General features: G+C 40.9%; 1 protein-coding gene across 1 annotated transcript in view; it reads right to left on the bottom strand.

Annotated features, from left to right (window-relative positions):
• Nucleotides 1–16,718, bottom strand: part of RNF20 (ring finger protein 20) — a 1,863,764-nt gene that overhangs the window by 221,178 nt on the left and 1,625,868 nt on the right. Inside the window, exon 14 of the mRNA XM_044084026.1 lies at nt 4,339–4,456. Within this exon, the coding sequence (XP_043939961.1) occupies nt 4,339–4,456 (118 nt within the window). The remainder of the gene's footprint in view (nt 1–4,338; nt 4,457–16,718) is intronic.

Genomic DNA, 16,718 nt, shown 5'->3' with positions numbered 1-16,718 from the left:
CAGTGACCCCGACCTTATTTGGGCTGCCAAAAATTCATAAAAACCTACAAAAGCCCCCCTTCCATCCCATTACTGATGGGAGACGATCGTTTGTGCTAAATTTGTTGATTTAAAATTGGAGGCTTTAGCTAGTGAGACACAAATTTGTAAAGACTCGGGCATTTTTGGAAGCCATTAGCAGGCTCTCTTTCAATGAGAATCTTAACTTTCTCACAATAGACGTTTGTGATCTTAACACTTCTATTCCACAAGATATTGGATGTGAATGGGTGAGGGATTTTCTTTTGGAGAAAAATTTAGAAGGGCAAACTATTTATATAATCATTTATTTGCTGGAATTGGTCTTTAACAATTATTTTTTGTTTAACAAACATTTCTATTTACAAATAATGGGTGTAGCCATGGAGTCTCCATGTGGAGCTACCTTTGCGAACACAGTGATGGCATTTTGAGAAAAGCGTTATCTTTTTTCAGATCCCATTTTTCAGGAAAAGACCGCATTGTACACCCGTTATTTGGATGACATTTTTATTTTATGGAGGGGTGATGAAATCTCAGCTGGTATCTTTGTGGAACACATTACGAAATACACTAACTTTTTGGAATTTACATGGGAATTTCGAACTGATCGGATTTCCTATTTGGATGCTGAATTAATTAAAAGTTCCACTAGGAAAAGTTTTGCCTCTAAGATTTTTAGGAAACCCACATATTCCAACGCTTTCTTGCATTTCTCCAGTTGCCATCCGCAGCACCAAAAGAGGGGTGTTGTTAAGGGGAAACTTGTTAAGAGCTTCTAGGATGGTAACCTTGGAGGATGATTTTTTGCAAAAATGCGATACATTAAGGAATATATTTATGAAACGTGGGTATCCAATTAAGTTGACTGAAGACCTTATTGAGGAGGTATCTAATAAAAGAGCATGTGGCTCTTTTAAGCCAATTTTGAGTATCAAAGAATGTGAAATGGCCTCAGGACCTCTAAGTGATTTGACAAATCACTTATGTACATCTGATGGTCCCTTGTTTTATGATTCCATTAATGATGTGGGTTCCATTCCACAGAATAATGTTAGTGATGTTGATATAAGTAGATTGAGTTTTATTACTACATTTACTTTATATGCCCCTCTTTTAAAATCCATTACTACTAAAAATTGGTATTTTTGTTTGAGGACCAACTAGTTAGTAAATATATTGCTGACTGCCCTCACATGATATTTCGAAGAGGGATGAATTTAAAAGTATGGCTTGAACATAACAAATTCAACTGTTATCGCCCATATGTGGGATGTACAAGTGTGAAAATTGTCGCTGGTGTAAATACATCAAAGTAGGGAATTCAGTTACAATAAAGAAGGTTAAGTTTTACATCAATGATAAATACAACTGCAACACTAGGGGGGGGGTGTGGGGGTGTGGTCCATTTAGGTTTATGTTCCAAATGTCCCGCTTTTTATGTGGGAAAAACTGATAGACCACTCAAAAATAGGATATATGAACATTGTTATGCAATGCAGAAAGGGAACATTAATAATGCCCTGGCTAGACATGTATTTACTTTCCCTGAGCATGATTTTCTTTTTCTGGCCATTGATAAGGTATTGGAAAATGGTAGGGGTGGTCCGACTAGCTTGAAACTGGAAGAAAAGTAAGTTTTATGGCAGTTAAAATTGAATGCTGCAGTTCCAACAGGTTTAAATGAGGTGGTTTCGATCAAAAGTATTTTAAAATTAAAAGCTTTACTAAGATGATAGGAAGAATTATCTAATTAATTATTTAGTTTATATTTCATTTAAAGTATGTAACTAATTTGTATGGTAATCACTTTAACTTTTTGATGTGATTTAATATAATACTCGAGTTATTTGAGAAATATATTTTTATGTATAGACACTTGGAAAATGACTTGGTATTTTTAAAATGGGGTGGGGTTATTTATTTAGTTAATGACATCATCATTTCCACTGTATTTAAACGTGTTTATTTTTGAAGTTTGCATATTTTCAGTAAATGAAAGCGCTTACAAGGACTATTTTGCCTCCAGCGTCTTTTCTCTCTTTTAACATAACATCAATACTTTAAAAGAAGGGGAAGCACCGACATCTTGAAAGAAAGCTGCGGCTGCTGTAATACCCAAAGATGGTAAAGACCCATCAGACCCAGTTTTATATAGACTCATTTCAATTTTAAACAAAGATTACTAAGTACTCATGTCTATACTAGCTCAAAGAATGACAAAGATGTTGAGAAAATTGACAGATATGGATTAATGTGGTTCTATGGAGTGGAAGCAAATATATGACATTACTAGAAAAATGATAATTCAGATGAGAAGCAGAACGTAAGAAAATACCTCGTGTTGACACAGAAAAGGCATTCAAAAGAATAGACTGGGATTTTATGAGTAAAGCAATGGAAGCATTTGCATTCCGTGATACAATAATAAGGTTGATGAGGAGAATATATGAAGGATCCATGTCTAGAATTAAACTGGGAGGCTTCCTCTCTTATAAACTGTGTCTAAACAGAGGAACCAGGTAGAAGCATCCTACATTCCCCCCCCCTTTGTTACCTGATTTACATTTAGAGCCACTGACAAAGGAAATAAGGTATTCATAAATTCAAGGATATAACTGGTATGGTAAACAAGAAAAGTTGGCTTTATTTGCAGACAGTATTATTTTGTACCTGATAAATCCAGAAAAGGACATCTCAAGTGTTATGGAACATTCTGAGAGTTTCAAGTCTTTTTGGGACATAAAATTAATGAAGATAAGACAGACTATAGCCGTAAATTAGGTACCCACACACAAACTGGTTCAGCAATACTTATATTTTCGTCGACATGATAAAAGGAAGTACACTTAAGAGTATGGATTAAAAGGTCTTCTGTAATGGCAGCTAAGGGGGAAGATACTATACAAAAGAGAATATAAAAACTGAGAAACTGAAAGCTCTTGCTTATGGGTGTCCTCAAGGTAGTTTAGGATTACCTGATCTGAAGGGATATTTTAGAGCTACACAATTAAGACTCATATATACAGCACAAGCATGACAATGCAGGGGTAATTCAAGAAATATGGAGACAGTAGGATTTTGGATGCAGATTCATCAAGCAGATCAGACAAATAGTTCCTAAAGCGCCACAGATCTTCAATACTGTGCTTGTATAAGGCTAAGCATCCTTAACTCATTTTATTTTTACTAAGAAGACAGCAGGCCAAAGTTACAACAAGAACTCAACTCAAGCAAAGACATCGGAAAAAGGAAGATGACTTTACCTACTTGTCTTAAACAACTCTGCTAACATTTAATTCTTGTTTTCAAGAACCTGGCACAAATTCACTCATTTAATTTTAGTTCTTTAGCTCATTAGACACAGTCATAAAACCACCAAATTGCATGAGGAAGAAAATGATCAACTGAACTGAAAATGCTTCATCTTAAAAGAACTATAATAACCAATGTTTATTTTTTTAACCTTAATTTGTGATGTTTTTACAGAAACATTGTTTTCTAATGATCTTACTATAAACCAACTGTGTAATTAAAAACTTGCAAGGATTGACAGTGACCCTGCCCAAATTGTGCTACTGATGACTTCACATAGAAAATCCAACCCATAAACTAAATGGGGTAGGGGACATACCAGGGCATGCCCCAATCCAGATTGCATAAATACTCTCTGCTTAGCCACTGTAATGTAGAAACCTCGGAGCAGTGCTCATCTGCTGAGTACTGCCGATAATAACAAAGACCTTGTACTACCAACAATGATTCAGAATTTGATTCTTCATTTACAAAATAAGTTGTTTTAATGACGCAAATCTTTGATTGATTATTGAACTAAAGCTTTAATCCCCAACAGGTAACATCATCTTAACAAAACTTCAAACCAAATACAACCTTAAACCTGATATGACAGATAATGTTATATTCTGCTAAAACAGACCATCCCCAGCAGTTTATCTGTTCCACCGATGAACAGCAAAGAAAGAAATTTAAAAAGGAAAAAAATATAAACCAGAAAGCTGCACTCACCTAACATTACTAACATACATAGCAAGTATCTGCTAAGAATAAAAATAAATATAATTACTTGGTATTCCAAGCATTGCCCAGAACAAGGATATGCACAGACAGCATTACTGAATTTCTTCTTAAACTTTGTGTTCCACAAAAATAACTGAAAGCCTTTATTAGGTCAGCGTTCTTTTTTTGAAATTTTCAAAAAATGAAGTATGAAAAACTCACTAAGTTAGAGACAATCAAGCTGAGTAAACCCACTAAACCCTTTCAAAAGATTTGAGCACATGGGAGTTTTAGTTTCCTTACCTCTCCCTTTGCCTTCTTCTCAGCAGCCATAAGTTGCACCTTGTCTCTCTGTTCCTTTGGGGCTGAGCGGTACATATCCAGCAGTAGCTTCATTTCTTTCTGGCTCTCCTGAACTTTCCTATTAAACAAAAATCCAGAGGTAAAATGGAGACTGATAGGACAGTTACAACAGATTTGAGGCATACTCAGCCATATAATTACCATGTATGAAATATACAATAAGTGCAGTTAAGTATGGTAGTCACCATAAAATCAGATCTAATGACTTAAAACTCATCCAATTCATTTTGGTAAAGCTCAGTAAGCAACAGTCTCCTCACTGGTCTTGGAAATAAAGACTCAATGAAATGCCTTCAGGGTAGGCCCTGACACAGCTGATGTAATGCATGCTCATTAATTATAAAGGTGACAAAGTAGCAGGTGACATGAAGGAAAAACATACAGCTGCCAAAGCACCAGTATGACAACATGAGAAATATAGTAGAGTTGACCAAATAAATTTACCATAACAGTAAGATGTTCGAATGATCACTGCTGCGGTAGCCTTAATTATATGGCTTACATCCTGCTAAGGATATGGCAACTGACCAGCTTCCAAAGCTTCAGGGTACTTTCCATGCATCCAGGCAGTCACTCAAGCTGTGATGACTAATAATGGTTTGGGCACCAAGCCCTTCAGAGTTTTCATGCAAACAGAAATAGGGAGGCTGAGTCCAGAAAAGGCAATGCCAGGAACAACAAAAAAAACAGGTATTCACACTCTGGCATAAACAGCACACCAAGAAACAAAGAGGATGGAGGGAGGCATCGGCTACTGCAGCAGTGATCATTTGAACATCTACTGTTATGTACATCTACTGTTATGTTACTTACAATACTATATTCATCAAATCGATCACTGCTGCAGTAGCCTATGCTACATGGGTAGGAGCCCCTGGAAAATGGTCCTAAAAAACCTGATCTAGACCAACAGAAGGAATCAAGCTTGTAATGTTTGTAAAGTTATGTATACACGACCTAATTACTGCTTCTAGAATACTTCTAGAATCCAAACTTTTCCAATAAGCCACACATGAAGGCAAGGCCCTGATAGATTACGCCTTGACCTTACAGAGAATAGTTTTGTTGTGAGTATAACAAAAGGTAATAGCCTCAGACAACCATTTGGAAATGTCTGTTTTTACACAAGTTGTCTCCTCTTCTTCATTTCACCAGAAATCAACAGATTCATAGATCTGAAAAATTTAGCTCTGTTAAGATACTACCAGAGTTGTCTGTGGACATCCAACATATACAGTATCCTCTCTCCCTCATTTTTAGTTTCAGGAAAGAAAATGGGGAGATGGACAGTTGCACGTAAAGTAACCATGGATACCCCTTTAAGAATAAAAGATGGATTAGTTCTCAAAAAAAACTCTTCTCTGTGGAAAATGAGATAGGGTAACTCACCATTACAGCTTGTAACTTGGATACTCTTCTTACAGAGGTCAAAGCAATCAGTAATGGAGCTTTCCATGTTAAGAACCTCAAGCCAGCCAGTTCAGCTGGCTCAAATGGAGCAAGTGTTAGTTTTCCTAACAAAAAATTAAGGTCCCAAGGAGGGACCGTTGGTTTTCTTGGAGGCCTCTTATGTAAAACTCCTTTTAAAAACATTTTGACATGAGAATGCATTGAAAGAGGATGATCCATGGGCATACATGCTGAAATGACAGACAAATGAACATTGACATAGGGGTAAGAAAGGTCAGAGGATAGTTAAATGAACCTTGACAGAGGGGTAAGAAAGGCCAGAGGATAGTTACTCAAACATATTGTAAAGCCAGAGAAGACCTTGCCCTGAATGTGTTCTGTTGTTTGCACCAGCCAGAAAACCTTTTCTATTTGCTAAGATGTGATTTTCTGGTAAAAGGCTTTCTTGCCTCCACTAGTACTTGCTGCACATCCCCAGTAAACAGCAACGTAAAGGAAATTCTGACCCTATCATCCAGACAGTCAGATTAAGCTGACTGGGATCAGGGTGTATCAAACACCACAAATTTTGTATGAGTAGATTCATTTTGTGAGGAGACTTGTGGTAAATGCTCACTGCCATTTCCAAAAGGAGAGAATCACTGTGGTATCAAAGATGATTCCGAGAGATGAGTGCCTTGATCAGGGAAAGCACCTCTTTTATATTTATGTGCTTGCAACTGTCCTTGGTGTCCTCCAACTTTTATTCCTTTAGAAAATGCTTCCAGAGCAAAATCTGAGGCATTTGTGGTGACTTCTTTGGAACAGGGAGGGACAACACTGGAGACCTGGATTTAGAGACATCTGCAGCATCCAGCAAGCGATTTCTCTTTTGACAAACCCTGGAATTGGGATTTGAAAAATAAACTGTGTTGGTGCTGGGACCAAAGATACTTCTGATACCATTGCATCTTTTTTTAGATATCATAGTATCTTGTTCATGTGGAGTCTTGCCAGAGGTGTCAAGAAAGTACAGTTGTGTGAGAACTTGCAATAAGAGCAGATGGCTTACTGATCACTGCTGTAGTACTCCAAACAGATGCGTTCATCTCCACTGTTTGGCCGGGGTACCAAATTTTAACCTTTACTGGGTGGTACATCTGATGTATGACCTCAGCTCACTCACAAGTGTAGGAGTATATAGGCAGAGTATGAGTGTAAATTGTCAGGCTATCTCCAAGCCAGAGGCCAGATGACCCCTGAGAAAATGACTGTTTAGCTAGGAGGGGGTACAGAGGAATTGGTAGAAGACCCCTTGGTCCTAAGGTTTTGCAGACAGGGCAGAAAAAGTGAGAGAAAAAAAGACATTACTCCAAACAGATGGGAAAGAGGCTAGAAAAGAATACTGCAGCAGTACTCAGTAGGACATCTACTGTTATGGTAAGTTCTTACACAACTATACTATGCCTTGACTGAGATCACTGTTGCAGTATTCCAAAACCATGGGTGATTCCTAGACATAAAGGGATGACTAACAAAAAGAACTGTCCAAGAGGCCTTAAAGGACCGACCTAGTAAAGGCAGCTCTGGATTTTGAAAAGGTGAAGGTGTGTACTGAGGACCATATGGCTGCTTCCAGGATAGTTCTGACATCAACTCCTTTTTAGAAGGCTCCTGAAGATGACACGGTCCTGGAACAGTGAGCTTGAGGGCAGGAGGGCAAGGATTTACTATAGTGAAAATAACAAAAGAAGAGTTACAGCTTGCATTGGTTTGGTTAGACATTGACTGGGCCCAGTACAGAGTCCACAAATGTCTGACTCACAAATAGATTTTGCCTTGTCCAAACAAAACCTCATCTGCCTCTGTACATCAAAGGAGTGCAGGAATCTTCCCCTGTTTTGGTGGTTTGGAAAGAAAGGGAGGTTTATGGCCTGTTGAAGGACATCTCGTTCACTACTTTAGGCATGAAAAAGGGGGTTAACCCTCAGGGTTATCCTGTCTTTATGAAAAATAAGAAAGGCTAGAATGGCCATGAGCGCTTCTGGTTCTGATACTCTCTCTCAGCAGAAGTGAGAGCAAGCAGTTGGACAATTTTCCATGTGCAGAACTTAAGATTTGCTAAAGCAGCTGGTTCAAAAGAGGGTACAGTCAGCTTTTGCAGTACAAAGTTGAGGTGCCAAGGAGGGGGCTGGGAGGCATGGACTTCCTTAAGAATCTTAGATATATTAACACTTTTAGGAACTATTTGACATCAGGCCTAGACATAACAGGTGGACTGAGAGGAAGACAGGCAGAGACAGAGGACAGGTGGGCCTTAATGCCTTAATGCAAGAGTATGTGAGACCTGCATTTATGAGATTGCACTAATACTTCAGGATGGGAAGCACCTCTGATTTTATGGGGTACGGATTAATGCTTTCACATCAGAAAGAAAATGTCTTCCATTTGGCTATGTTGGATTTTCAAGTAGTGGGTATCCTTGTCTCCTGGAGAACCAAAAGTATGTCCTTTGAAAAATGGTGCCTGAAAGGAATCAGAACCCTATCATTAACTGACTTATGTTTAGGGATGGCAGGTTTCGGTGAAGCAGTCAACTCTTCTGCTATGTGAGGAGATCTGCCTTGTGCAGTAATTTGTGGCGGTTATCCCTGTATAGATGAAAGAGAAGGGGGGAACTATGCTGTCTTGGCCAAAAGGGTGTCCCACAGTAAGAGTTCAGGTCTTCATTTTTAGACTTTTTATTAATACATTTGGAATGAAAGGTAGTGGAGGGAAGGCATAAAGAAACTTTCCTGTCCGCTAGAAGGAGACTGCATCTGTCCTCCAAGCTGAGAGACAAGGGGTCCCGGTGCAAAAGAGGGGGGAGTTGTATGCTGCTCTCTGACACAAGAAGGTCAATCTGAGGCATCTCCCACCTGTGTAGGATGTCCAGGAAGACTTTTCCATTTAGGGTACATTTTTGAGGGTCCTTGGTGGACCTGCTTAATGAGTCTGCTAGAACACTGTCCTGTGATGGGATGTATGTTGTGGGCAGAGACATGCTCTTTTGGGTGGCTGGGTCTCAAGCACTCTGTAATAGTCTGCATGATCTGGTGCCTGTTTATGTACCACATGACTGTAGTAGTGTGTGAATACTCACAGAAGGTCTAGTATACCGATGTCTAAGAAGAAAGTGAGTGCTAAGATGAGAGCACAATCTTCTCTTTCAGGTTGATGTACTACTCCTCTTTCAGCTTGAGTTGCCACCTGCCCTGAACTCTGTAGGAAACTGTCCAGGCCATTCGGGTCTCGTCCAAGGAACCTGTGCACATCTCCTGAGCTGGAGTTTGCAGACTGAAGGGGTTGAGTTTCACCTGATCTACCCACCAAGAGGACTCCTTCATGAAACAAGGTATGAAGTGGATCTCTGTGTCAAGAGGATGAGGGCATTGGGATCATACGGTTTTCACATACCACTGAATTTTCCTTATGTGCAACCTGGCTAAAGTGAGCATTGGGGTGGTTGCTGCCATAAATCTGAATGCTATTAGGAGCTCCATGGTTGAACATCTGTTCAGGAAGAAGAAGCTTTGAGGGTAAACTGTAAGGCTTTGCATCTTGGTGTCCAATCTGCAGACCAGGAACACCAGGTACTGAGTGGTTTAAAGGGAAGACTTTCTATAGTTGAAAATGTACTTCAGTTGCAACAGGAGGTTCAGGGTGAACTGGAGTTGTTGCTGTAGGATCTGTGGTGAGGTAGCCTTAATTACAGCTCATCTAACTAAGAGAAAATCTGAATTCCCAGAGTTTGACATAAGGTATTATTGGTGCTGGGACTCTAACTACTCTTGGGGTTGTGGAAAGCCCAAAAGCCAAAACAGTAAACTGAAAGTGAGATGAGCCAAGAAAAATCTGAGGCATCTCCTGCAACAGGGCAAATAGGAATATGTAGATAAGCATCGTTTAGATCCAGGGTGACTAGGAATGGATTTGGAAGCATAAAAGGCAGCAGTATCTGTAGAGAGAACATTTTGATGTTTGGCACTTTTAGAAAAGTGTTTAGCATGGAAAGATACAGTATCAGTCTACATTGTCCTTTTCTTGGAACTAGGAACAACTTGGCTTAAAAACTCCTGCCTACAAATTTTACAGGCACAGATTCCTTGCACCCTGGACCAACAGTTCCTGGAGAATAGGCGAAGTTGGCTGTGGGGAGGAGTGGGGGAACCGCTCAATGGAGGGAGTTCTTTCCAAGACACTGTGTAACCTATTTTTATGATAGAAAGCACCCACTGATATGTGGTAATTTTTCCTAATTTGAGATGGAGTTAATCTTTTAGACAGAGGCATGAGAGGACCAACGAGAGAGAGGATTTGCAAGACAGAGACTTTTCTGAAAAAGATATCCTCCCAAATTTGGGATTCTCAGATCTCTCTCAAAATCTCTTTCTGGGCATCTTCATGTGCTTCAGAAGTGGTCTGGGTTACCGTCCAACAAAGGAAGTGGGCTTTGCTGGGTAGTTCCTCTGTTATCTAGATACAGAGGTAGGCAGAACTTGTCTGTAGTCTTCCATAGTTGCACCTTGCACCTGTAAGGCTTTAAATAAGTTGGCTGCCTACGAGCCAAACAAAAGATTCCTGTCTAAAGGCAAGTCAATAAGTTTGGTTTTGAAATCCTCTGGCATAGGTTGGTTGTGCAAGCATGCATACCTAAGAATGACAGAACTGGTAGGTAGCAGCTTTTCCGGAAGATGCCTTCTAAGCATCATAACTAAATTTTATACTGTCTAGCTACATGAGTAGCCTGATAGACCAGGGACAGCATTTGATGTTTACCGTCTGAAACCTGTGAATCCACCACTACCCCTGTTCAAAGTGTTGAATACGGACAACAGGCATTTTGTCATCTATGGCTAGTACTCAGTAACCCTGAATGTCTTTCCCCACCTATCCAAGGCCCTACTTTCTTTGCCTGTAGGGAGGACACTGGCAATGGGGAGCAATTTAAAAGGTTTGTCAGGAGAGAGAGATACTGCAGAGCGGTCTGCCACAGGGTTCTTATACAGGAATTTAAGCTTTGGAAAACTAGTCTGGTCTTTTAAGAAAGGAGCTGTACAGAAAGACTGGAAAGTGCCCAAAAAGTCCTCCAGAAGTGGAGGGGACAACAGAAGAGGCAGGAGTGCCCACTTCCAAAAGGCTGTAATACCTCTGATGAATATCTGAAATTTGTCTCAACTTCCACTTAAAATGTTTCATCATGTTTATAACTGCCCGCCCAAAACAATTTTTTTTTCACTGGGGAGTCGGGAGATGGAGTCTTCATCAGAAGGAACCTGGCCAGGGTAGCGAATTTGAGAGGAATGGGCCAGAGAATTTTTCATCTTCAGAGGAAGATGAATCAGTCTGTAGGAGGGGAGCAGAAATGGAAGGACGTTTAAGGGCTGTAGTAGCAAAGGTAAAAAAACAACCAGACCTGATAAAGGATACGGCTCTCAGCTGAACGAAGTAGAAATACAAAAAAAAGCTGAGTCAAACCACCATAGCTTCCAAATTTCAATTTAATGAGGAACAAACTTAAAAGCAAGTAAGCGCTTTCACGGTCTCATTGACCACTTCATCAGACTGCAGCTGTGGTGGTTTGGCTCAGCTTTTTTTCGAAAGGGCCATAGTAGCCTTGACAGAAATCCATCCATTCCTTTTCTTTAAAAAGAATAAAGGGACATGTTTTTTTCTGATAATTTTTTCTTTGATGTGACATCTGCTTGAACCAAGAGGGTGGTCAGTGTCCTGACATACCTTAATTAACTTTCTGGGAATCCGTTCCCTGACTAAAATCTGCAGGATGCCTTCTGGTCTCTCTGAAATGATGATTCATGGTTCCACCTTCTTAGCAGAAGCAATTTCCTCAGTCATAGGACCCTCTGATGCCATACTGGTCTCCAGCATCTGGTAAAGGGTATCAGAGGTAGAGTCCAATGTGCCATGGGTTTTGTAACCTCAATAAGTGCACTGGAATCTGAGTTGGTAGACTAAGTGTCAGGCCTAGACCTCTTAAATTTTACTCTTAAAAATTTTTTTCTTGTGCGATGCAGGTTATGTCAGGAGAATTAGAATCTGCCATCTTGGAGTGAGCCAAATGCCTCAGATGTTGGGTCTCAAAGTCGAGGAAACAAAAGTATGGCAAATGGAGTCGGTCTTGTAGTCATGCGTATAGAAATATTTGTAGAGAATTTGCCTACCACACTCATACTTTCCACTACTAGCTGACATCAAAAAGCAGACGCATCAAAACAATGTAAAGGAAGACTCTCCAATGGAACATTTACCTTTTTATTTTTAGGTGGGCAAATGGAGCAGGGAGGAAAGGTTGTAAAAGTAAGATGCAAGGCCAATAACCAAGCGACGATCAGTCAGATGGGTGCATGACTGCATTCTGGCTGGTGGAGAGAGAGAGTCTGAGGATCTATGCTCACATCCACCTATATACCCCTACAATTGCAAGCAGGGGCATATGTTGACTGTACGATCCAGGGAAGGTTATGTTTTGATACCCCGGCTGTACGTCAGCGGAGATAACCCATCTATTTGGAATACTACAATAGTGATCTTAATCACGACATTCATAGATACCATTAGACTGTACTAACTTGCAGTGACAGAAGCCAGAGTGAAAAACCTTAGGAATACATCTAGATGTACATCTATTTTTTTTCTGTGGGGGGGTCTTTGAACTGAGGTATCTAGCTGGCACCCCATTAACATAATCCTGTCTGAAGGAGTAAAAAAAAAAGATTTTTGAATGTTTTCTTGGAATCACAGCTTGTGTATGACAGCTCTCATCCAACACAGAGATTTCTGACACTTTGAAAAAGACTCTGCAAAGCTATTTTACTTTTGATTTGTGGTACTTGCTTATTTCAGTTGAGCTACAAGGTGGTGAGCATTCTGCATCTACCTGTTAAGAGAAAAAGTTTTAAAAACATACTGTTATTTGTCTTTTTCCTCTGCTTGCAAAGTGAACATGTTATCTGTTGGGATATGCCTATCAAAGATGGGCCTCATCTGTGAACAAAATGCAGCATTGCTTATAAACATGAATGATATTTGTTTTCTGCATTTCAGAATAAAGAGATTTGGTTATAGCTTAGTAAAGCCTGGGATAAGGACGCACGGCCGAGTAAGAGTTAATTTACTGATGCAGGCTGTGGGTCCTGGAAAATTTGAGCTACCATTGTTGAACTGAACATTCTGTACTTCTTAAACATTCTGTACTAACTGTTGGTTTGAGGTGATTTGTGATAAACATGTTTATCACAGGTGTTTTTCATAGCCAACTGTCAATGGTCAGAAATGTAACAAAAAGTTGTTTTGCTTGCAGTATAAAAGTTGATGTCAGTAAACAAGTTGACCAGAGGAGATCATCTTGGCCAACATGCTGTGTAATCTGGTTAGCTGCTAATAAAGAAGTTTTTCATCACCTGAGGCAGATGCGACTCGTTTGAATTTTTCTTCTGACACTACCCTGTGCTGATTTCAAAGCTGCTGAGAGAATCTACAAAACTAACTGCCATTTTTCAATTTACTCTGACCTATATTGCACTTGTGTTTGATTAACTGTGTTTTATTTACTTGCACTACATCTGCACTATATTTTTTCATGGTTTTACTGTTAAACTGTTTAACTGAGTGTGAACTGTTCTGCTGTTATATTTGAACATGTGTGTGTTTTACTGTGTTAAATTGACTTAAACAGAGTTTAAATATCTTTAGCACAGTCTGGTTACAGGTTTTGCTGTATCCAGATCAGTTTGTGACACTTGTGTTAGCTGAGACCTACCTGCACTTAGCGGGAGTAAGTGAACTGGCTGGAACTGGTCTGGCACAGGGTATCTAGCTAAGAGCTCAGGGTGGGGACAAGGGTTGATTGGTCAATTCTAGTGTTTTTATTTTACTCTTTTTGTGGTATTTAAACCCTGTGTTTTATCTTGTTTACACATTGCTCACCACTGGTGCACTGTTTTAACCCATTGCCAGGTATCTCAGCTGCATTCTTTCCCTTACCAGCACTCCTCTGTAAGTGAGGCTCTCCCCTGCAGCTAGTGCATTGATTTTTATCCAGCCCTCCTCACACCTACAGGCACTCTCCTCAGATAGCACTCACTCCACTATCCCTGACCTCTCTCCCACAGATTCTGACAACCATAGACAGACAATTACCTATGGCTTCTCCTGCTAGTCTGGTTGATATGGGCATCCTGAGACAGTGTAGCAACTGCCTCATGTACACGGACAACCCTCTACTACTACCACCTAGGAACACAATACATCAGAGATGCAATTATATTAAGAACCTAGAATCCTTGCCGTCTCAGTCAAGCCAGATCTGGCACTGAAAAGGCTGACTGCACAAACACTACACCTCTACCACCACCCACACCTGTGCAACACACTCGCACATTTGTGGGGATTCTGAAAAAAAACATAGCAAAACAAGAGACCTCTGAGGCAAAAACACACATGTACATCACAACCCACAGCACCAAGCATCACATACAGTACACGCACCTGTCTCGCACAGCCTCTAAGGCTAAACCACAAACCCAACATAGTAGTCAGAGGGGACTCTACTGTGAGACACACAGATGTGCCCCTCACCAGGTTAGACATGGAGAAAGTCATGGTACGTTGCTTGTCAGGTGCTAGGATCTGCCATATCATGCACGCACTCAAGTCTCTCACCAACAGGTACTGTTATGACTCTGTCATAATCCATGTTTGTATGAATGACTTGAGATGCACCTCTCAGGACTATATGAAGAGAGACATGAGTGAGCTTGATGAATGGGTGTCCCAGGCAGGTATGTCCCTAGCCTTAAGCAGCATCCTACTGTCACCCAGAATAGTAACGCAATGCAAACAGAAAATGACTGACTAACAATTGGCTTAGTTTCTGATGTCATTCCAAGGGAATCCAGTACCTGACAGCCTGGGATGACATGACTGACAGACCACAATGCTTTGCCAGAGATGGCCTTCCTATGCTTCCCCTGGGCTTCAGGCTTCTGGCAAAGGCTCTTGTCTCCCCCATACGGCCTTTTTTTAGGCAAAGTCATGAGGACAAAATTACCAACGTAAAAAAGTCTTGAAAATGAACTTTAAAGGTCATGCTGCTAAACGCTTGGAGTCTTAACATGAAACTGCAATCATTGCAAGAATTCCTCACCTTGGAAGATGCTGACATTTGTGCAGTCACTGAAAACTGGTTCAAAGCTGCGCAGAGCACCTCATCTTTACCAGGTTACTTGTACTACCATACTTTCAGACAAATGGAGGGCTACAAAGCCCAAGGAGGTGGAGTTTCAATATTTATCAAAGAAACACACACATCTCCAGACTAGTTAAACAGTATGACGCACAGGAGACACTCCAGGTGCAGTTAACTGTTGACAAAACACCTATTCAAATCAAAGCTAGCTACAGACCCCCAACCATGACTCAGGACACCCACTCCACCTATCTGGACTTACTTGAATCCATCAAGAATCAACTCTCTACCCTGATCCTGGGTGACTAACTACCCAACCATAGAGTGGAAGACCTATTCTAGCCCAATCACGAATGCCCAGAGACTCCTTGACTTCGCCAGTGCCAATGCATTGGATCAGCTAGTCGACACCCTCACCAGAGATGAAATTATCATTGACCTGGTACTAACCAAAATGAGTAGCCAGTGTAGCACCCCTACAGTGTCATCCTCCTTGGTAAGATCCGACCATAAAGCACTCACCTTCAAAGTCACCATCTCTCTTGCCCCCCCCCCCCCCCCTCGCCTCAAGGAAGGGTACACCTGTCTGGTGGAGAGCAGCAATAAACAAACTCTATAATAAAAGGAAACAATTTCTGTCCAGGACCAAGAAGGAGCAGGTGCCAACTTGGAAGCACTCTCTCTTTTGTCTGAACAAGCAAATATGGTCATAGGTAAAATCCTCTAAAGCTGAGTCTAAATTGGCTACATCCACCAAGGACAATCACAAGGCCTTCTTCACATACTTCTGCAATCTCAAAGGTAACACCCAAATCTCCAATGAAGCGGTGGTAAAGAACACCACATGCACAAATGCTGTAGATATAGCCAACCTGCTGGCAGACAGGTTCAGTAAAAACTTCACACACCCCCATTCCTCAATCAGTAAACCAGGACATCCCCAGCACCTGCCTCCCTCCCCTAATCACCAGGCAGCAGATCTTTAAAGCCCTCTCAAATGCAAAAAATACAGCTTCCATGGGACCAGACAACATCCCTGGCTGTATCCTGCATGAACTCAGGCATGAGCAATCAGCACCATTTGGCACCCTATTTAACCAAAGCCTGAGCAGTGGCTTTGTCCAAGCCAAATGGAGGACAGCCAATGTCATCCCTCTGCGCAAAGGTGGAGCGCCCACCGACCCAGGCAATTATAGGCCCATCAGCCTAACTAGCTTGATCTGCAAGGCCATGGAACACATCAAGGACCTTATAATCAAGGACATTAGCAACCTCCAAAGACCCCACAGTTTGGTTTTGTCAAAGGGAGATCATGCCGGTTAAACTTGGCTGACTTCTTCAAAACAGTCACCAAAGCCACGGACAAGGGGAAGATAGTGCACAGCACCTACCCTGACCTAGCCAAAGCCTTCAACACTATTTCACATTTGGGCATAATAGATAAACTCTTCCAGCTAGACATCCAGATGGGTAGCCAACTGGCTCACTGATAGAACCCACTTAGTCAAAATAGGGGAAACCACCTCTAGTAGGCCTGTAATGAGCGGTGTACTCCAAGGATCGATCTTGGGGCATCTACTGTTTGGGATATACTTTTCTGAGGTGCAAGCCAAAATCAGTGGGCTGTGGATGACCAAATTTGCAGATGACTGCAAGCTGGGCACAGTCTTAAATTCCCCTAGTG

The sequence above is a fragment of the Protopterus annectens genome, chromosome 9.part0 (genome assembly GCF_019279795.1).
Source record: "Protopterus annectens isolate FY-2018-M chromosome 9.part0, PAN1.0, whole genome shotgun sequence".
Lineage (NCBI taxonomy): Eukaryota > Metazoa > Chordata > Ceratodontiformes > Protopteridae > Protopterus > Protopterus annectens.
This window is presented reverse-complemented; position numbering and strand designations above follow the sequence as displayed.